Genomic DNA, 23,314 nt, shown 5'->3' with positions numbered 1-23,314 from the left:
AATTAGAGGGAGAGAATGCCGTTGGGATAAGGGAAAAGAAAAGAAGGAGAAACGCAGTGAGAAGGAAAACGATCTATGAGTGAAAGCAAAGATCTGCTATACATGTTGATGGTTTATATATATATATATATATATATGGACACGGATTTCCTCCAACCTAGTCATGTGCAACGCACATGGCTCTAAGCTTAAGTGTCATCTTATTTAAGTGACAGCTATCCCTATTTGTAGCATTTTCTCCAAACATGGAAATCCGTGTCCTATATTTTATTGGCTTCAGGATTTTTTAGCACCCCACATACGCATGGTAGGTACTCCACAATTTTTATTTTTATTTTATGTAAGGTACTCCACAAATTCATCCTTTGTTTACTGGAGAAAAAAAAAATTAGAGGATGTTTAACAAAATTTATGCTTTGGCTACTTCTTGCCTGAGCTTTTTGGCTGTTACCTTGATGATGGAGAATGTTTAACAATTTTCCCAGAGCAAAAGTCATTAATGGTTTAGGTAAATTATTGGTTTTCGGGCCAAAAAAAAAGTGTTTAAGTAAAGTAAAGACTAATAAAAGACCAAAAACTTGATGCTGGAGACATGATAAACAAGAGTGCTTGATTTACGTATTTATTTATTTATTTTGTACTCTCTTTCTCTTATTGGAGAAAATTTTTTACCAATCCAGCCATTTAGCTTAGTTTAAATAGTAAGGTTGTTCTCTATATACAAAAATCTACTAAAGCCATTTAGCCTGGTATTGTAGATTTGTAGGCAATCAGAAGAGATAGTCTTTGTGTTTACTGCTATCTACTAATAGTATTCACTATTCACTATTCCAAATTTTAAGTTAGGTTATTTTAAGGTTTTGTTGTTGGATATTACAGAAGAGGATTGTTTATTTGTTAAATAATTAGCAAATTTTGTTAAGTAGGTATAGATTTTGATATATTTGATGCTATGTTTTTGTTTTTTTAATATTTAAATGGGAATCTATATGGGTTATGGGATATAAATTATGGATTTTAACAAAATCTCTCATATCAAATGATAGTGTGGGATTAAAGAGTTTGTGGTTTATTGACGAGTAGGTTGCTACAGTAGATACCCATTAAATAAATTATATACTATACTCAATTCCTTTCTCGTGCATTGCTTAGATTAGCTACTAGTAGGTTTTATATGTTGTAACAATTTTGTCATAGATGGCTCTTTTGTTCTTGACAACGACTGGCAAAATAGATCAGCGACTAGTAGGTTTTATATGTTGTAACAATTTTGTCATAGATGGCTCTTTTGTTCTTGACAATGACTGGCAAAATAGATCAAAGTGAATTTTTTTTAGAAACTTATACATACATATATACATGTATAATATACATTAAAGAAATGACAATGGATTGAGATGAATGAGAGTTCCTTAGTGGAACTAACTTCACTGGAAAGATCGCCGGAGGTGTTTTCGTCCGAGAGACTCGCCGAAGAGAAAATAAAAAAGGAGTACTTTGGATATGTGTGTGAGTGTGCTTTTTCTTGATACACGGGTGTTTTTCCTTCCATTTGTTTATCTTTTCCTCTGTACGTTTGCATTTTCAACTTTTCTTTTTAACCCTTCTGCTGGTCACAAAAAATTATCATTTTCATCTTCTTTAATCTCGCAAAAATTTCTCTTTTTTTCTTCTTTAATCTTAATTAGTGTTATATAATGTGCACACGGTCCGGATGATTTTTTTTGGGTAAGTAATTTTTTTTTTTTAATAAAAAAAAGTGAAGAGAAAAAATAGTTTGATATGATAAAAAAGGTTACATATTTTGTTAAAACACTTGAGATAAGTTGATAAGAACATATAAATTGTTGTTTCTAAGTTACTACAATTTGGTAAAAACACTCGGTACAACTATGACTTTTAAGCTTTTACTGCAATTTGGTTGAAATCACTCTCTAGCCCAAGCTCCTACAATGGTGGATTGGAAATCACGCAAGTAAGAAAGGAAGTGAGTAGGAATCAAGGATTATGAAAATGAATCTTGTTATTGATAAATATCTTGTTCTGTTCCTTATATAGCAAAAGCAGAGAGGTGGGAAAAGAATAACAGAAAGTTAACTAACCACACATCCTATAGTAGCTATACAAGTCTCAAGAAATAGAGTAACTAACTAACTAACCAACTATAAGCATGAGTCAAAACTACATTTGACTCTCCACTAATCTATCCTACAAGTAGTTTATGTACACAACTACTGTTGCAATACATCATACAAAGTTACAAACTAATCAATCTTTAACACTCCCCCTTAAGATGAATTATATATATTTACTAAGTTTATCTTGGACAAAAGATAATAAAATTGTTTATGCCCAAGTGTTTTAGTGAAGAAATTTGCAACTTGATGTCTTGAGGGAACATGGAATGTTTTGATTATGCCATATTGAATCTTCTCTCGAATGAAGTGGCAATCAACCTTAATATGTTTTGTTCTTTCCTAGTATACTTGGCGTAACCTTGACTTCTAAGCCTAAATTTTATTGTATAGTACATTATATATATTTTTAACTTTTAATTTCCTCCAATATTTCACGTGAAAATTAATATAGAATATAGACTGGTCTTTTATATACTTAGATCACATGAAAGGAGTATTCAAAGTAGGTGAAAATTGATATAGAAAATAGATTGGTCTTTTATATACTTAGATCACGTGAAAGGAGTATTCAAAGTAGGTTGTATTTTCCTATCAAAAAAAAAAAAAAAGTAGGTTGTATTTATGAGCGGATGAATTCATAACAAATGTATGTATGCATGCAATCATAGTTTTATTTGTGAGTTATTAAAATAAAATAAAACACACACATTATACTTTTGTGTGAAAAGGAACTTTGGATTTTTTTTTTTTTTTTTCTAATTTGGGTTTTTGAAACGTAAATAGGGATGATATATATATATATATATATGATGGAATTCATAATAAATAACCAATCATGCAATTATACTTTTATGTGTGAGTTATAAAAAAAAAACACAATACTTTGTGTGTGAAAAGAAACTTTATTATTTATTTATGGTTTTTGAAATGTAAATAGTGGCCTAAGGTTTTTTTTTAAGTGACACATTTATTGAGAGAAAAGAAAATTATATTTATCTAACATTTCACCTTGTCAAAACTTTGTATTTATGTCAATGTATTAATTACTTGGAATAATTTTTTTTTTTTTTTTTTGAGATGAAAGACAGGACTTGCAATATATTAATGGGATAAATTCATTTATTCCCATTAATTAATTATCTATAGATGGTGTCTAACTATTTATATTTATATGGTTATTTTTATAAGATTTATAAAATTAATATTTATTTGGAACACTTATTTTATAAAAAAAAATAAAAATCAGAATATTGAATATGACTTTTTCCTCATATTTAGTTGTTTTGGCAACAATTAGAAAAGAACAGCTATCAAAAGGCAAAAGTAAATTTAATAACATATGCATAAAATTATGAAAATTACTTATGTATAGTTGCGAATTCGCTAAACTAATATATTCATATTTTTAATTATATAAATAAATGTTAACAATGTACATTTCCCCACTTTTTAATATGTGCTTTTATGGAACAAACACTACTGTGGCCTTAATTTGTGCTACATAATTAAACAAATTATAAAATGAATTTTTATGATTATTTTTTTAAGATTAGTATAAAACTATAAAAGTAATTAATTGGAAATATCACATTCTTACTCAAATTAATGATATACAATAAAGAATACACAAAAAAAAAAAAAACAATTTTACATTTGTAGCTATCCAACCAATTGTCTATTTATTTGGCTAAAGGTATTAGGTTTAGTTTATACGAAAAACAAAAAAAAAAAAGTTAATTTTTTTCAAATGAATATTATACTCTAAGAATAACATAGAGAAAGAATAAAGATTAAGTTGGAGTGACAAGTCACAACAAAAATTCACAATAATCTCAAATTTGCCTACCACCTTACGTTTGGGCAATCAAAATTTGCATTTAGTTTATTTTAACAATCCAGAATAAGGTGGTAGGTTTTTTTTTTTTGGAGACAATCATAATATGCTATTAATTTCGCAAATCAAAATATTTTCTTCTAAATTTCTCACTTTCTAAATAGAGAGGAACCAATTAAGTCACAACACATTTTGGCAAATGACAATTAAATTAGGTGGTGTTGTAAAATTGTCCATGAATATTATTGATTAAAGTGGAATTTCACATGATTTTAATTTGTTAAAAAAAAAAAAAAAGTAGATATTTATTTTGAATGATTATAGCTTGCACACATAAAAGAAGGGGAACACGTGAGCTGAGAGAGCGTGAGTGTGAGTGAGTGGTGGACGTTGTTGTTATTGTTGTTGCTGTTATCAATGGAGCTCTTCTGCTCGCAAGACCCAACCTCCAAGATAACACCTTTACCAAATCATCGAACTCGTACCCGCATATTCACTAGGATTAATCCAAGAGTGACTGGTCCTGGTGGTCTACGGAGTAGTAGCCGCCGTAGTGGGTGGTTGGTGAGAGCAGAGGTAGCGGCGGCGACGGCGCTGGTGGAGCAGACCGGAGGTAAGATGGTGGTGGAGCTAGTCGGAGCTTTCAACGAGCTGACGGAGAGGACAAAGAAAGTACAGTCGAGCAGCTCCTCTAACATACTGTTCAAGTCTCTCAAGCTCTCTCTCCCAATCTTCAACACCTTGCCTCTCGCTCCTGATGGCCGCTCTTCTCTCTCCAAATGTTAAAAAAAAAAAAAAAGTAGATATTTATTTTGAATGATTATAGCTTGCACACATAAAAGAAGGGGAACACGTGAGTTGAGAGAGCGTGAGTGTGAGTGAGTGGTGGACGTTGTTGTTATTGTTGTTGCTGTTATCAATGGAGCTCTTCTGCTCGCAAGACCCAACCTCCAAGATAATACCTTTACCAAATCATCGAACTCGTACCCGCATATTCACTAGGATTAATCCAAGAGTGACTGGTCCTGGTGGTCTACGGCGTAGCAGCCGCCGTAGTGGGTGGTTGGTGAGAGCAGAGGTAGCGGAGGCGGCGACGGCGCTGGTGGAGCAGACCGGAGGTAAGATGGTGGTGGAGCTAGTCGGAGCTTTCAACGAGCTGACGGAGAGGACAAAGAAAGTACAGTCGAGCAGCTCCTCTAACATACTGTTCAAGTCTCTCAAGCTCTCTCTCCCAATCTTCAACACCTTGCCTCTCGCTCCTGATGGCCGCTCTTCTCTCTCCAAGGCTCTGTCTTTAGCTCTTCTTCTAGCTGACCTTCAGGTACAGTTGCCCATTTTGCTAATTGCATGTGTCTTGTTTATGTTGTTAATTACTTCAACATTAAATGTTTCAAAAATTTATGATTTTTGTTTTAGCATTAGATCTATGTTAAAACATTAAGAAAGATTGTTAGCTAAGGAATAGGAAAATGAAGCAAAAGTTGGGATAAGTTGTAATTTAAATTTATCATAGATGCTGTACCTGGTATTGGGTTTGAACCCTGTCTCTAAATCCCACTTGTTAGCCCAAATTTAAGCCAATTCGCGAAGCTGATCGTTAGAACTTAGAATAATAGTTAAACAATAGTTGCAAGTGATTACATCCAAATTGCTTCAACATTTTAAGTTCTCTATTAACTGAATTATATGTTTTGGTGTATACTTCAATCAATAACTAATTTTTAGGAAAATGTTAGAGCTTGGGGTCTTTTTGTTGCCGGGACACACGTCACATTTAGATAAGTCAACTGTTAGATTTGGGTCATTGCTATCATTGTGTTTTCTCTTGGGCAGTAGAAAAAATGTAATGGGTGAGGAAAGTAGAGAATAATGAAGGTAGATTATTCTTAGAAGAGTTGGGGTTTTTCTAATGTATATGCTTCGGCGCTGTGGTTTTTCAGAGAAATGGAGAAAATGGGTAATGTGTTGCATCTCAATTGTTAAATTCTCCATTTTGCTCAATGGTAGTCCTTCTGATTTCTTTGGTAGCTCTAGGGGGATTCGGCAAGGGGACACCTTGTCTCCATTGCTATTTGATATTGTTATGGAGGCTTTGAGTCGTATGGTGGATGTGGCGGCTATTTCTAGACAGTTCTCAGGCTTCTCTGTAGGTAATATGGCTGGTAACTCGGTGATGGTGTCTCACCTTTTATTTGTTGATGACACCCTTATTTTTTGTGATGCTGATCCTACGCAAATAGCTAGTATGAGGGTAATTTTGGCTAGATTTGAGGAGGTCTCAGGCTTAAGGATTAACTTGGGGAAATTTGAGTTGGTTCCTATTGGTGTGGTCCACAAAATGGATGTTCTGGTGGGGATGTTGGGTTGTAGGCAATCCTCTCTTCCATTGAAATATTTGGGCCTACTGTTAGGTGCTAATTTAAGGAGTTGCCACTCTGGAATCACATTTTGGAGAAGATGGAGAGGAGATTAGCTGGGTGGAAGAGGCTGTATTTATCTAAGGGGGAGTAAGGTAACTCTTATTAAAAGTACTCTTTCCTCTTTACCTACTTACTTTCTTTCCCTTTTGCCTTTACCTAGGAAAGTGGCTAATCGTATGGAGAAATTACAATGAGACTTTCTGTGGAGTGGTATTAGTGGTGATTCTAAACTTCATTTAGTCAATTGGGCAAAGGTTTGTAAGCTGCTGCAACTTGGAGGGCTAGGTATTAGATGCTTGAGGAGTTTTAATTCTGCCTTGTTAGGGAAATGGTTATGGAGGTATGGCATGGAGACCGATGCTCTATGGAGGAGGGTTATTGAGGTGAAATATGAGAATGATTGGGGTGGTTGGAGCACGAAAAAGGTGACCAATGCTTATGGTGTTAGCTTGTGGACATATATTAGAAGTGGTTGGCTGAATTTTTCTAAACTCCTTCTATATGATGTGGGGGATGGTACTAGAGTGAAGTTTTGGAAGCATGTGTGGTGTGGAGATCGTACTCTCCAAGAGGCTTTTCCAGAACTTTATTGTATTAGTAGGACAAAGGATTCTTCAGTAGCAGAGGTTATGTGTTGGTCTGGTGGGAGGATTCATTGGGATGCTAAATTTTGTCGTCCTCCACAAGATTGGGAACAAGAATCCTTTGATCTGTTTATGGATATGGTCTACTCTTCAACGGTATCTTTCCCTCTACCCTCCTACCCTCTTATCCTTCCCTTGGAGAATGATATGGCATTTGAAGGTTCTTCCAAGGGTAGCTTTCTTTTCATGGTCTGCTTCCTTAGGTAAGATTTTAACAACAGATAACCTTCACAAAAGACGTGTGTTAGTCATTGATTGGTGCTATATGTGTAAGAGTTGTGGGGAGTCAGTGGATCATCTTTTTCTTCATTGCCTCATAGCTTGTGAGTTGTGGTCGTTGGTGCTCTGTTTGTTTGGTATCCACTGGGTTATGCCTCACAAGGTTATTGGGTTGTTTGAGTCTTGGCAGGGTATGTTTGGACTTCATCGTAACATAGATTTGTGGAGACTTGTGCCTTATTGCTTGTTATGGTGTATTTGGCGTGAAAGAAATGCTAGAAGTTTTGAGGGATGTGAATGCTCTTTGTTAGAGATTAAATCTTTTTTTTTTTTGACACACTCTGCTCGATTGGAGTGTGGTCTTTTGTCATATTTCTTGTTCTTCCCTTCCTGTTTTGCTTGATCGTTGTAACCTTGGTCCTTGATTTGTGCCCTCTTAGTACATTCCCAATGTACTTGGGTTGGCTGTTTCTCTTTGCTTGATAAAATTTTCGTTACTTATAAAAAAATAAAGATTATTCTTAGAAGAGATAACATGGCTGCATTATATTTAATCATCCTTGGAAAAGATAACATTGTTTATGCTTTATTGGTCAATGCAACCATGCATTTGAATTTAATCGGGGAACCTAATGTACTTCAGCTATAGAATTATATCTAAGTTTTTCCCTTCACCTTAATAGGCAATAAATGAGAAAAGACATTTCTTAGGTGAGTAGGGGAAATAAGACATTCTACTTGTTCTACTAAATGTGAGGAAGACTTAATTATGATTCTGCTGAATGTAAGAAATAGATTTTTCTTATCAGAGATTAGTGAAGACCGAAAGTTTTTGGTGGAGGTGTGTTCATTGCCTGCCGATTACCTCCCCTAGACCTTGCAAAAGTGAGAGCTTTGTGCACTAAATATGACATTTTGTGTTAATGCCCTTGCTTTATACTTATGATAACTTGGGGGTGCTGTAAACATCCTTTAGAAAGAAGGAATAATTTGTTTTAAGCAGTGGAGTGGGTAATAGTAGAACCTGTGCATTGGGAAGTGAAGTTTGTAGGAGGTCAGGCTGGTTCTATTTTGTGCTAAACAAGGCAATTTGGTTAAGCCGGTTCAATTAGGTTTGTTGCTACAAAATGAGCAACAGTTCTTGGATCTACTAAGCTCATGGGTTCAGGAAAATAAACATTAATTTGATGAAGCCAACATTAATTGCAGATTTGGAGTCAAAGGCGTGAGTTTTTATTCAGCAGGTCTAAGTGTCTTCCCTGTGCATTTAGCTTTTTGCATGGCACACCTAATGTGGGCTCATGGCTTGCAAACACTCCTAGCTCATTTGCAAGACTTCCCATAAAGCCCATAATTGGTGAAGAAAAAGTTCTCTTTCACCCTCCAAGCCATAAGTCTCACACTTTTCCCTTGCATTTACACATGGATTTAGTATAGCACACAAAAAGTGTTGTCAACAGTTTTTAGTCTTTTCTTTTTTCTTTCTTACTTTTAGGTTGATTCAATGATTTACCCTTGCCAAATTGCCTCTGGCTTATCTTTTATTAGGTGAATTCCAAGCCATTTTTATACTCATCTGTTTAGAATTTTCACAGTTGATATGATTGCAGATGGATGCAGAAGTTATTGCGGCTGGCATATTGAGAGAAGTTCTGGAGGTTGGTGCAGTATCCATATTTCAAGTGAGAGATCGGATTAGTGCTGGCACTGCTCATCTATTGCATGAAAGCTTGCGTGTGAAGAATATCTCTTCAAAAGTTGAAGATTTGGATGATGAAAGTGCTGTTGCTTTAAGAAAGTTCTGCCTGACATACTATGACATCAGGGCTGTGATTCTAGACTTGGCTCTCAAGCTAGATACGATGAGGCATCTTGATTACCTGCCAAGATATCAACAGCAAATGATATCTCTTGAGGTTATGAAGATACATGCCCCTTTAGCTCATGCTGTGGGAACTAACTTTTTATCATTGGAGCTAGAGGATCTCTCATTCAGATACTTGTTTCCTTATTCATACCTTTATCTTGATACATGGTTACAAAGTCATGAGACAGGAAGTAAGCCTCTAATTGATATATACAGGGAACACCTGCTTGAATCCTTAAAGACGGATTCCTTGTTAGCAGAAATGGTGGATGATGTCTTGGTCAAAGGTCGCCATAAAAGTCGTTATAGCACAATGAAGAAGCTCTTGAGAGATGGTCGGAAGCCAGAAGAGGTTAATGATGTTCTAGGATTGCGAGTCATTTTGAAGCCTAGACCTAGAGTAGATATGTCAGATGTGGGTGAGAGAGCATGCTACAGGACACGTGAAATCATCCAGTCTTTGTGGAAAGAGATGCCTCACCGGACAAAAGACTATATTGCCAAGCCAAAAGCGAATGGATATAGGAGTTTACACATGACAGTTGATGTGAGTGAGAGTTGCAGGACTAGACCGCTTATGGAGATACAAATACGGACAACAGAGATGGATAAGTTGGCAGTCGGTGGAACAGCATCCCATTCACTGTACAAAGGTGGTCTTACTGATCCAGAAGAGGTTAGTTTTTGTTATACAATTGAAGTCCAGTCTTTGTTTTATAACCATTTTATAATACACATCATCACCCAAATTAAGAGAAAATTATAAAGATTGAAAAATCCACTATTTGGCTGTGGTAAATTGGACTGTGATACTTGTAAATGATGGTGAAATACATCCATCTAAACATATATGAGGTGCAATTCCTAGTATTATTATCCATATTTAAAGGGGAAGAAGCAGTCCTATCCTGAAAAAACTAGGCACCTTGGAGCTGTGAAAGGCATAGGAAGCATGAACCTAACCCCTTGTTTCTGAGTTCATGGAGGTAAATCCAGCCACCATGATCCCAACCTGAAGCTAAGACATGAGTTTGGCCCAATCCTTTAACCACTTATTTCTTTGTTCTCGTTGAGGTTCTAGTACCTTCTTCTTGGAACTAGGTTAACACCAGTCAGATCTCCTCTTGATTTTCTTTAGAGCCCTTATTCATTTCACCTGTTTTGTGAATTAGTTTCCCCATAGAAATTCTACACTCTATTCAATACATGGGAAGTAGGGAGAAAGGAAAGCTGGGATTGACTTACTTTATGAGCATGTATGCTCTTAGCTATACATGAGTTTGGTCCAATCCTTTAACCACTTATTTCTTTGTTCTCGTTGAGGTTCTAGTACCTTCTTCTTGGAACTAGGTTAACACCAGTCAGATCTCCTCTTGATTTTCTTTAGAGCCCTTATTCATTTCACCTGTTTTGTGAATTAGTTTCCCCATAGAAATTCTACACTCTATTCAATACATGGGAAGTAGGGAGAAAGGAAAGCTGGGATTGACTTACTTTATGAGCATTTATGCTCTTAGTTATACAAACTTTCTATATTAGTCAAGTGAATGAAGCTTCTAAATCAGCATTACTTTATGTAAATTTCTTCATCTGGCCATGTAAGAGGAAATTGATTTAGTCATTTCTTGATGCTCAGGCTAGGCGGCTCAAGGCGATAATGATGGCTGCAGCTGAATTTGCAGAATTGCGCCTTAAAGATTTTCCATCCACAAATCATAAAGGCATTGAGATTGACCACAGAAATCGTGTATTCCGCCTTCTTGACAAGAATGGAGATGGTCGGATCAGCATTGATGAACTTATGGAAGTGATGGAAGAGCTTGGTGCCCCAGGCGAAGATGCCTGTGAGATGATGCAGCTTCTTGATTCAAATAGTGATGGTTCTCTGAGTTCTGATGAATTTGATTTGTTTCAAAAACAGGTGAATGCTGATATCTGTTATTATTCTAGTAACCATGAAGCCTACATCACAAGAAACCCCCCCCCCCCCCCCCCCCACCCCCCCCTCCTCCCCTTAACCTTGTTCTACTCTCTCTACTCATATTGATAACATTGCATTTAGATGCTTGTTAAAATAAACGTTATTGTATTTATCCTGAAACACCATGGTTAGAGTGAGACTTTTGAGAGCGAAGAGATGTTAACAGAAGGTCAGGATATGATGATAACACTCTGTTACCAAATTACAAATGGTGGACGTGCTTGATGATAAAGTCATCTATTATTTTTCTTAAGCTATGAAAGTTGGGTCTTTGTCATACACATTAATTGCAAAAGATGTTGATTGTGGCAGGATCCTTCTTTTGCTTGTTTTACATATTATTTTTCTTAAGCTATGAAAGTTGGGTCTTTGTCATACACATTAATTGCAAAAGATGTTGATTGTGGCAGGATCCTTCTTTTGCTTGTTTTACATTCTATGATTTTGGATGTTTACTTTTTCTTGTCTTCTTTTTGTATTAACTTCCCGGAATTTCAGATATTTCATTTTTGTTTTGGCTTGAATCAGAGTTGCAGTTGAAAATAATATGTGCAGTTGCTTGACTTTGTATTGATATATCTTAACACTGTCCGGATTGGTTGACTTTCTCCCTGTCTATTTATTATTTTCATCCTTGTTTTGGCAGGTTGAACTTATGCGTAATTTAGAGGACAAAGATGATCAATACAAGATCAAGTTGAATGAAAAGCTCCAAATGGCAGACTACAGTGGGTTAATTCAGGTATATAGTTAGCAAAGAGCTTGGCAACAGGCTTGCAAATTAGACTTGCCTGCATCTGGCTGAAGGCTGCCTTGCAAATTTTATGCTTTAAAGGTTATGTGTATGTACCATATTCAATGTGAATATATTGTTTGTATATTGTACATAATGAAATTCTCATGTAACATAAGATTGTTCCAGGTCTAATGATAGAACCTGCTATACTAATAGCCTTATTGGTCAAATAAAGCCAACTTTCCTCATCATAAATGATAATAAGCCACATCTTAAAAGCAGCTGGACCAACATCTGTTAAAGCCATAGCTCTAAAATACAAATTCAATCGAATCCTACAATGGGAGTAAGTTTTCTGATGCAACTAAACCAAACATGATCCTATTGTATATTTAAAACAATTTAAAAAATTAAAATTTAGTTAAATAGTATTTTAGATGTTCAATTTTAGGTTAACAGACCTAATTTGGCCTTAGATGTTCAATTTTAGGGTAACAGACCTAATTTGGCCTGATTCAATACGGGTTTGATATGCACTAGTTATTAGAAGGTTTGTGTTTGGAAATGCTTTTTCCATCCTAAACAAAACCCGTTGCCATTTTTAGGCCATTAGCAAATGGAGAATATGGTTGCTTCAGGTTACATGCAGGCAGGCTCCATGAAACCAAGAATACGAGTCAAACTCAATACTAGATCATCTTTGACACATAATTATTTGAAGTTAAACTCAGAGATTTTTTTAGAACCAAAAAGTCCCAAGTAAAATCCATTTGGAAACACGACTATAAACAAACAAAAGAATATTATAAAAATTGCTGTTTTACACTGCCATCATCAATGTATGGCTTCCAACATTATTGGTTCTACCCATCTATACAACTTGAATATTACCGTGCTATTTGTAATATACTGACATATCTACTCAATTATGATGTAATAGAGAACAAAAAAAATCACAAACTACATTTTTCTAGATTCTAAGTACTGTACTCAAGGCTTGTAATGTTGCCTAAGCCAACAAACAACGGTATTCACAATCCTGTGGTCAACAGCTCTTGGCTAGGCTGAACTCCTAAATCATTCGATAGCTTTTTACACAGCTGCAATATCAAACATAACGATTAACTAAAGAAATGTGTGCCTGTATGAGAGAGAGAGAGAGAGAGAGAGAGAGACAGAGAGAGAAACAGAGAGAGAGCTCCATATGCTTTTCTTAATTCAACTACAAATAAGGATGGACTAATCTCAAACACCTGACACAGTTACACAGACAATGGTGAGACAATTGGCAAATATATATTATAAATGGATTAGAATGCCATGCAAGTATACATTTGTTTCTTCAAGAACGAAATCGTTCAAGTTTTACAATCACTCACCTCTGCTGCTACTGAAAGACTACCCAAGCTTTTCTGCCCCTTCTTGTGCTCTTGCACCACTTTTAACTAGAAGTAAAAGATGGACAGAACAATCAGGAATCATTATAAACATTGTATTTCAGAAGTAGCAAGCCAATTCTAGCATTGACATTTAGAGCTCCCATATGCTATTTCTAGCACATGACAAGACAATGAGGGTACAATGATGCTGTCCTCCTTGATCAAGAGAAAAGAGTGTTTGAAATAGTAGCAAGAAACCTTACCCTTCCATTTTTCTTCAAAACGCGAAATCCCATCTCTGTAACAGTACCCTCAATCTTCTCGAGTAAATCCTTAGCAGAGTGATTGGATGTAAATCTGATCTTCCTCTCAGAGACATCCTAAATCAACACAAGAACGTGCATACAAGGCAATCAGAATTTCTGAGGTACTTGTCTATCACAGTAATAATATTGATTTAATGAATCAAAGATATGAACTTTTAAAATTAACTGCTGCCTTTTGGCTTTCATTCCCACCTCTTTCTCGAAGAAGCCAGAGAGGTCTAAACAGGAAGACATTCCAATCAACTGGAAGGCATTGATGAGAGTGGGCGAGCCTGGACTCTTCTCTGCGTCAGATGGCTATATTGCAAGAATAAATAATTAAGGATCAAGACACACCCAAAAGGGGTGCACAAAGGTATAAGAATTTCCAAGCTCATACCACTTCACGTATTGAGAATGCTTCATCATCGATGTATATATCTTCTTCTTCATCATCGGGATTTGCAGGAGTATAGTCCTGCTTAAACCACTCATCTGCTTTGATACCTGCCATTGTTATCCGGCTAACAGGATTTGGATCAAGAATTCTCTTTATCATGTTATGGGCACCTTGTGACAACCATTTTGGTATCTGAGCATCCCCCTTGAATATCTGAAATCCCTCAAAAGGGATAAATGTGAAAAAATCCTAGTTAATGAGATTTTAATAAAACATTTAGCCATTGGACCATATAAAAGGGGGATCCAAAAGATCAAAGACAAATTGTCCGTACCTTTTGATAGAGAACTGCAAGATTTCTATCATCGAAAGGAAGATATCCTGTGAGAATTACATACAAGATAACACCACAGGACCATATATCTGAGGTGGCACCATCATACCCTCTATTAGCAAGAATCTCAGGAGCAACATAGTTGGGACTTCCACAGGTTGTATGTAGTAAGCCATCATCCTGGTATAAACACAAACATAGTGGTTAATGACCGAACAAAAAAGTTTGCAATGATACCAAAAACACGATATTTTTCACAACTTTTTATATTTTTGCTAATATGGCTTGTTGTAATAATAAAAGTGGTATCAATGATGAACCCATATGAAAGTGATGTTACTTCAATCACAATATACAGTTTTGAAAAAAATTTCCTCTCTAGAATTACTCAGAAGTTTGTAATGAAAGCTAAGTTCAGAGTAGTTTTGTACCCTAAAATGCTGAGGTAAGGCACTTAGGCCAAAATCAGATATCTTTATGTTCCCTTTCGCATCAACTAGAACATTCTCGAGCTGCAAATAAGAAGTGCAAAAATTGTATTAGTATTACAAGCAGGAAAGTGTGATCATCTGGCAACAATAGAATGTACATTGTTTAGGCTTCTTGGTATCATGAAAAAGTTTTGAAATAACCTTGAGATCTCTGTGAAAAACGCCTTTAGTGTGGCAGTAGCTTACTCCATCAATTAACTGTTGAAAGAGCTTCCTACCTTCGTCTTCTTTAAGCTTTCCCTTGGAAGCCTGTGTAATACATGACTAGTTTAGTAATATTGAACCAAAATTTTGCATCTAGGCACACATAAAAGTGAAAACAGAATTTTAGTAAAAAGAAAAGAATGAAAGTCTAGTCCATTTTCCAATTTGGTCCATAGATTTTCAAAATTAGCAATCAAATTCTAAGTCCATGTTCCAATTTGATCAATAAAGTTTCCCTTGCTTTCCAGTTTGATCTTTAGAAGTTTCAAATGTTGTAAAACGAATACATCTTTTTTCCTTCTTACATCCTCAAATTTTCCAACATTTTCTTATCAGCCAAATATGGAATTGAAAATTATTTAGCAAATTCAAGTTCAAAGAGTGAAAAATATATATATTTTTCTTTTTAAATTTCACATAAATTCAATGTGGTAATAGTGAGTCATCATGGTGCTTGCTGGGCATTTTTAATCCACCTAGACTACTAGAATGTAATTTTTTTTGGCCACATAAACCATTTTTATTATTATTATTATAAACATACATAATCACAATAATGCTGGGAGCATCAAAACCAAATTCATTTAAGATTTTGTTTCTAAATTTGAAATTATTTGGTTTTAATGCTCCCTGCATTACACAACACACGTTAGTGTCCAAATTAACATGTAGACCAAATTGTATCGTCTAAACTTTAAGTATATGATTGCTATATTTGAAAATCCAATAACTAAATTAGAAAATGGAGCAAATTTGAAGGACACAAAGTGATGTTTTGCCCAAAGATAAACTTTCAATACAGAGCATGGCTAAATATGCTTACAATTTTGTCAAACAGTTCCCCTCCTGTCACATATTCTAAGACCATGTAAATCTTGGTTTTGCTTGCCAACACCTGCATAGTTGTTGTGATAATGCATAAGTATGATAACATAATCAATGCTTACTAGGTACTTAATTAATATAATGATGGGAATATAGGTGTATTGCATAAAGTACTATGAATGAGATTTAAAGGTTGTAAATTCATTATTCATGGGCTAACTCTATATGAGTAATTGTTGGTGCCAAATGGCTTGGTCTCAGCTCTATAACGTGATCACCAAGAAATCCGGTACATAGCATAAGTGAAAGGAATAGTCAACAGGAAACCTACTACACATTGTGGTCCAAATATTCTTTCTAAACTAATCAATTTTATGTTCCTCAAATAACATATACAAGGCAAAGCATGTGGCTGTATTTCCATTAGGTCCGATTTTATTCATGATATGCCAAGCAAGTCCAGCAAAAAGTTAAGCATTAAGCAAGTTCATATAAATGGCTCTGAACGTGACTAGGATATGATTCCAAAATAAATAAATAAAATACTATGTTAGGCTTTCTTGGATCAAGCAAAATATAATTTAGTTAACAACTTAACATGGGCAATACAATTTAGTTACCAACTCATTATATGCAACATACATCAACACCAACTTATTATTACTATTTTTTTTTTTTTTGTAGGTACGAATGAAATTTCGGCATCTACTCATAATCAAACTCAAGACATTAATTAATTATGGTATTAATTGATTATAGTTTGAACAAAATTTAAATCTTAAATCCCTTATTCAACTATAACTAATTTTATTGAAATGGCATGTCAACGCCAATTTTGGTACTAATCCCATCTATCAAATTCAAACAAAAGGTAAGACACGTCAAACAAAAGGGTTTTTTTTTTTATTATTTTTTTTTCCGAGTAATCATACCAACCTGGTCCACCGGACAAGAACACCCACATGTAAAACATTAATACATGTATCTTGGTAGAGGTGGGTAGGTTCACTTGGTCTAGTTCAGGTCAATTTGCATTAGTGGACAATGACTTGGTAGACTGTATCCATACCGTTCATCAATATGACTTTGCTTACGTGTTCAGATTTCAGATCAGTCTGTGGCCAGACGATCAGGGTTGTATCAGGCTTTCATGTGACCTATCATCCAATCAAACTTCATAAAAATAATTGGATGATGTATCGTCCCATCCACTAATCATCTCTTTTTTCTTTTCTTTTCTTTTTTTCACATAAAAAAGTGACTGTCTTATCTCATCTTATGGGTTAGACTGTGATCGTCACTTTTACAAAAACCAACCATTTTCTCATATAAAAAAATAAATCAACCATTTTTCACAAAAACCACAATTTTATATAATTTTTATCACAATTTGTCATGTAACAAGTTATAAGTAGTGAAAAAAAGGTGATGATCTATATGGGCTCACATCTTCGCCACGCATAACTCGCTACAAAAATTGTATAAGTTTTTATAGTTCTAGCATTACTCTAAATTGTTGCATGGACAATTGTGGCAAAAATTATATTCTTTTTTTTAATCTTTATTTTTTTGTGTTGCCAAAATTTTATTTTATATAATGGACATATGCATTTTCCTCACGACAATATATAAATATTATAATCATGTGAGACTTATATATTGAGTCCGTTTGGATAGCACTTATTGTTGCTGAAAGTTGATAAAAACTGATTGTTGCTAAAAACACTGTAGCAAAATAATTTTTAAATGTATAAATAGTATTGTGGGACTCACTTTTAATATTTTTTAATACATAAACAGTGCGTGAACAGTGCATGAACAGTGCATGCACAGTGAATTTTATCCCCCCAGTCAACAAGTGCGGCCAGAAGAAGAAGAAAAAAAAAAAAAAGCAAAACGCAACTTAACAAAATGTGAAAAAATCCTAGTTAATGAGATTTTAATAAAACATTTAGCCATTGGACCATATAAAAGGGGGATCCAAAAGATCAAAGACAAATTGTCCGTACCTTTTGATAGAGAACTGCAAGATTTCTATCATCGAAAGGAAGATATCCTGTGAGAATTACATACAAGATAACACCACAGGACCATATATCTGAGGTGGCACCATCATACCCTCTATTAGCAAGAATCTCAGGAGCAACATAGTTGGGACTTCCACAGGTTGTATGTAGTAAGCCATCATCCTGGTATAAACATAAACATAGTGGTTAATGGCCGAACAAAAAAGTTTGCAATGCTACCAAAAACACGATATTTTTCACAACTTTTTATATTTTTGCTAATATGGCTTGTTGTAATAATAAAAGTGGTATCAATGATGGACCCACATGAAAGTGATGTTACTTCAATCACAATATACAGTTTTGAAAAAAATTTCTCTCTAGAATTACTCAAAAGTTTGTAATGAAAGCTAAGTTTAGAGTAGTTTTGTACCCTAAAATGCTGAGGTAAGGCACTTAGGCCAAAATCAGATATCTTTATGTTCCCTTTCGCATCAACTAGAACATTCTCGAGCTGCAAATAAGAAGTGCAAAAATTGTATTAGTATTACAAGCAGTAAAGTGTGATCATCTGGCAACAATAGAATGTACATTGTTTAGGCTTCTTGGTATCATGAAAAAGTTTTGAAATAACCTTGAGATCTCTGTGAAAAACGCCTTTAGTGTGGCAGTAGCTTACTCCATCAATTAACTGTTGAAAGAGCTTCCTACCTTCGTCTTCTTTAAGCTTCCCCTTGGAAGCCTGTGTAATACATGACTAGTTTAGTAATATTAAACCAAAATTTTGCATCTAGGCACACATAAAAGTGAAAACAGAATTTTAGTAAAAAGAAAAGAATGAAAGTCTAGTCCATTTTCCAATTTGGTCCATAGATTTTCAAAATTAGCAATCAAATTCTAAGTCCATGTTCCAATTTGATCAATAAAGTTTCCCTTACTTTCCAGTTTGATCTTTAGAAGTTTCAAATGTTGTAAAACGAATACATCTTTTTTCCTTCTTACATCCTCAAGTTTTCCAACATTTTCTTATCAGCCAAATATGGAATTGAAAATTATTTAGCAAATTCAAGTTCAAAGAGTGAAAAATATATATATTTTTCCTGTTAAATTTCACATAAATTCAATGTGGTAATAGTGAGTCATCATGGTGGTTGCTGGGCATTTTTAATCCACCTAGACTACTAGAATGTAATTTTTTTTGGCCACATAAACCATTTTTATTATTATTATTATAAACATACATAATCACAATAATGCTGGGAGCATCAAAACCAAATTCATTTAAGATTTTGTTTCTAAATTTGAAATTATTTGGTTTTAATGCTCCCTGCATTACACAACACACGTTAGTGTCCAAATTAACATGTAGACCAAATTGTATCGTCTAAACTTTAAGTATATGATTGCTATTTTTGAAAATCCAAAAACTAAATTAGAAAATGGAGCAAATTTGAAGGACCCAAAGTGATGTTTTGCCCAAAGATAAACTTTCAATACAGAGCATGGCTAAATATGCTTACAATTTTGTCAAACAGTTCCCCTCCTGTCACATATTCTAAGACCATGTAAATCTTGGTTTTGCTTGCCAACATCTGCATAGTTGTTGTGATAATGCATAAGTATGATAACATAATCAATGCTTACTAGGTACTTAATTAATATAATGATGGGAATATAGGTGTATTGCATAAAGTACTATGACAGAGATTTAAAGGTTGTAAATTCATTATTCATGGGCTAACTCTATATGAGTAATTGTTGGTGCCAAATGGCTTGGTCTCAGCTCTATAACGTGATCACCAAGAAATCCGGTACATAGCATAAGTGAAAGGAATAGTCAACAGGAAACCTACTACACATTGTGGTCCAAATATTCTTTCTAAACTAATCAATTTTATGTTCCTCAAATAACATATACAAGGCAAAGCATGTGGCTGTATTTCGATTAGGTCCGATTTTATTCATGATATGCCAAGCAAGTCCAGCAAAAAGTTTAGCATTAAGCAAGTTCATATAAATGGCTCTGAACGTGACTAGGATATGATTCCAAAATAAATAAATAAATAAAATACTATGTTAGGCTTTCTTGGATCAAGCAAAATATAATTTAGTTAACAACTTAACATGGGCAATACAATTTAGTTACCAACTCATTATGTGCAACATACATCAACACCAACTTATTATTACTATTTTTTTTTTGTAGGTACGGATGAAATTTCGGCATCTACTCATAATCAAACTCAAGACATTAATTAATTATGGTATTAATTGACTATAGTTTGAACGAAATTTGAATTTTAAGTCTCTTATTTCACTACAACTAATTTTATCGGAATGACATGTCAAGTGGGTAGGTTCACTTGGTCTAGTTCAGGTCAATTTGCATTAGTGGACAATGACTTGGTAGACTGTATCCATACCGTTCATCAATATGACTTTGCTTACGTGTTCAGATTTCAGATCAGTCTGTGGCCAGACGATCAGGGTTGTATCAGGCTTTCATGTGACCTATCATCCAATCAAACTTCATAAAAAATTATTGGATGATGTATCGTCCCATCCACCAATCATCTCTTTTTTCTTTTCTTTTTTTCACATAAAAAAGTGACTGTCTTATCTCATCTTATGGGTTAGACTGTGATTGTCACTTTTACAAAAACCAACCATTTTCTCATATAAAAAAATAAATCAACCATTTTTCACATAAAAAAAAACAACAAAATCACAATTTTATATAATTTTTACCACAACTTACCATATAACAAATTATAAGTAGTGAAAAAAAAGGTGATTATCTATATGGGTTCACATCTTCGCCACGAATACCTCGCTACAAAAATTGTATAAGTTTTTATAGTTCTAACATTACTCTAAATTGCCGCATGAATAATTGTGGCAAAAATTATGTTCTTTTTTTTAATCCTTATTTTTGTGTGTTGCCAAAATTTTGTTTTATATAATGGACTTATGCATTTTCCTCATGACAAAATATAAATATTATAATCATGTGAGACTTATATATTATACTCAAGGACAAAGGTAGGATTTGAAGTCGAAAAGAGCAAATATAATTTTCTTAAGAGGGATAAATATAATTTTTCATAAATTTATTATCTAAAATCTTAAATATATAACTATTATTTAATATTTTTCAAAAATTTGGGGAGCCACAGCCCTCTCTTGTACATGGTTTCGTCATTTATACTTAAAAAAGAAAAAATAGATATGAGAGCATGACATAATGATTGACATGAGTATACAGCATGATTTATCTCTTGACAATTGACTTGTCATTCATATACATCAACATCATCACTGCCAATGAAAAGGGTTATGTTCAATGTTCAAAAAAAAAAAATGGTTATGTTCATGTGCGAGCGTGGGACTCACTAATGAGGTAAAAGACAAATGTACGTAGTGACGTGGAAATAGGTTTCAAGATAAAAAATAACAGTGTCCTGGAATTTGTTGGTTGAGAATTTTTTAAAAAAAAGTGCTGTTTATCTATTCTCTGGGTGTTATTGTTTGGGCTATAAATAATTAAAGAAGGATGCAAAATTTCAGGGATAGCAAATAAAAAATTAGTCAGTTTAGATCGGTAAAACAAACATTTAAAAATTAAAATCAGGAAGAACACCATATTTGTCCCCCGAGATTGATGGTAAAATATAACAATATCTTCTTCTTCTTCTTCTTTTTTTCTATTTTTTGTTTCTGGATAAAATCATGAAAATATAATCTTTAAGAAGAGGAAAAAAAAATATGGGATTTTATTGTACCTCGTGTAATCTGACAACGTTAGGATGTTTGAGGACTTTCAAGGTGGCAATCTCCCTCTTTATCTGCAACAACATTTTACCATTTGGGTAAAAAGTTTAAACAGTGAAAAGTTTGAAACTTTCACAAAGTTTCAGAACTAAATTCTGGGAGAGAATGAATGAATGTTCTGTGTACATGATCATTTTGCAAATGAATCCCAGAAAGAAAGGAATCTAAAAAGGACAACCAAAACTCAATGGAACTCATTTATATAAGGACCACAACAAAGGCACAAACTATGGTTTGGAAAGAAAATTTGAACTTGTACTGCATGCCCAATTGCCCATCTCACAAAAAAGAATAGAAGGGATCGAATATGGTATAAAATCAATAAAAGTTTGAAATTTGAGGAATACCCATTATTCCATTAATGAAGAAAAGAATAGTAAAGAACCTGGTCGGAGATCTTGAGGTGAATGATTTTGTTCTTCTCGAGGATTTTAACGGCAAAACATTGACCAGTTTCAATGTTCCTAGCAAATTTGACCTTTCCAAAATTGCCTTCTCCTAGAGTCCTTCCCAGCTCGTACTTGCCTAGTTGCATTCCCTTCTTCTCCAACCCCAACTCGTTCTCGCTCACCATATAATAAGCCCCACAATCTCTCTCTGAGTTTGTGTGTGTGTGTCAAAGTTGATCACCTTCTTTTGGTTTTTCCTTCGTTATATATATGGGTGATTCTACAAAAAGTCTACAAAAGGAAAATAAACAAATATGAGAGGGTTTGCTTCTCTGGCTCATTTATAATATAGTACTCCCAATAATTATGGCTGTGGAAACGGTTAAAACAAATATATATTTGATCAAACAGTTATACTGTGAGTTTGAGAATTGGAGGAGTCGAATTTAATAAAGAACGTTCACCTGGTAATTGCTGTTATTGTTGTTCAGTTCTTTATTCAATTATTATAAAGAATCCAAACGCAGCCACACAGCCTTTGCGTCTCTCTTTGTCTCTCTGTCTCTCAAATCTCAATCTCAATTGGATATATATATACACAATATAATACAAGTGTTTTTTTATTCCCTCTCGCTCTTAATCCTAATTAGTTTTTTTATTTTATTTTAATATAAATAGTAAACAAGTAAAATAGGTAACAGGAAATAATATCCTACACGGACACGGAAGCATGAAAAAATCAAAGAATTCAATTCATGATCTTTTGCCATCTAACCGTACGTTACTGAACCTGAAGAAAGTGAAGAACCATTCTATCTATTTGGTACGACACTGTCACTGGTCACACACGTTGTCTGCATTATCTTTTTATCTCGTGCTCACGGGTTCTTTCAATTATCGTAACACGGTTTAATATTCATCCACTTGTAACCAGCATCCAACCACTTGTTTCAAAGATGTACAGCTAGTCATTGCATGGATAATAATCCCTGAAGAAAATAATAATTTTTATCTGTAAATTGTGTATATATTGCATGGATCTACATAAGCTAGCTATAGCTACGATTAAACACACAAAAATGTTGTCTTTGTACACGCATCATCCATGAATAAATCAAGGTTGGGTTCTGTTTAAAAATACTATAAAAGAAAAGTTTTTGTTTGTTTTTGTTTATTTAGCAAACTATTCAAATTCAACCTTAGGTTAGATTTGATTATTAAATAGAGCAAACTCAAATATAATATTTATTTTTTTGGTTGAAAAATCTTATAAGTATCAAGTTTAATTTAAGTATATATAATATAATACGT

General features: G+C 34.1%; 2 protein-coding genes across 2 annotated transcripts; one reads left to right on the top strand and one right to left on the bottom strand.

Annotated features, from left to right (window-relative positions):
- Nucleotides 1-4,825: 4,825 nt before the first annotated feature.
- Nucleotides 4,826-12,094, top strand: LOC111997714 (probable GTP diphosphokinase CRSH, chloroplastic). The gene is given in 5 exon segments (XM_024029840.2): nt 4,826-5,293; nt 8,866-9,798; nt 10,759-11,043; nt 11,750-11,854; nt 11,856-12,094. Coding segments are annotated over 5 exon segments (1,758 nt in total). The 5' UTR covers nt 4,826-4,891; the 3' UTR covers nt 11,889-12,094.
- Nucleotides 12,095-12,622: 528 nt separating this feature from the next.
- Nucleotides 12,623-22,582, bottom strand: LOC111997716 (CBL-interacting serine/threonine-protein kinase 1). Its single transcript, XM_065762927.1, has 12 exons — nt 22,468-22,582; nt 22,000-22,294; nt 21,566-21,628; nt 15,776-15,847; nt 14,890-14,997; nt 14,689-14,769; nt 14,258-14,437; nt 13,924-14,136; nt 13,737-13,841; nt 13,482-13,598; nt 13,219-13,284; nt 12,623-13,092 (listed from the first exon to the last, which is right to left on the bottom strand). Exons 2-12 carry the CDS (start codon nt 22,186-22,188, stop codon nt 12,961-12,963), a joined length of 1,326 nt encoding a protein of 441 aa, XP_065618999.1. The 5' UTR covers nt 22,189-22,294; nt 22,468-22,582; the 3' UTR covers nt 12,623-12,960.
- Nucleotides 22,583-23,314: the final 732 nt, after the last annotated feature.

The sequence above is a fragment of the Quercus suber genome, unplaced genomic scaffold (genome assembly GCF_002906115.3).
Source record: "Quercus suber isolate HL8 unplaced genomic scaffold, Cork oak 2.0 scaffold_480, whole genome shotgun sequence".
NCBI lineage: Eukaryota > Viridiplantae > Streptophyta > Magnoliopsida > Fagales > Fagaceae > Quercus > Quercus suber.
This window is presented reverse-complemented; position numbering and strand designations above follow the sequence as displayed.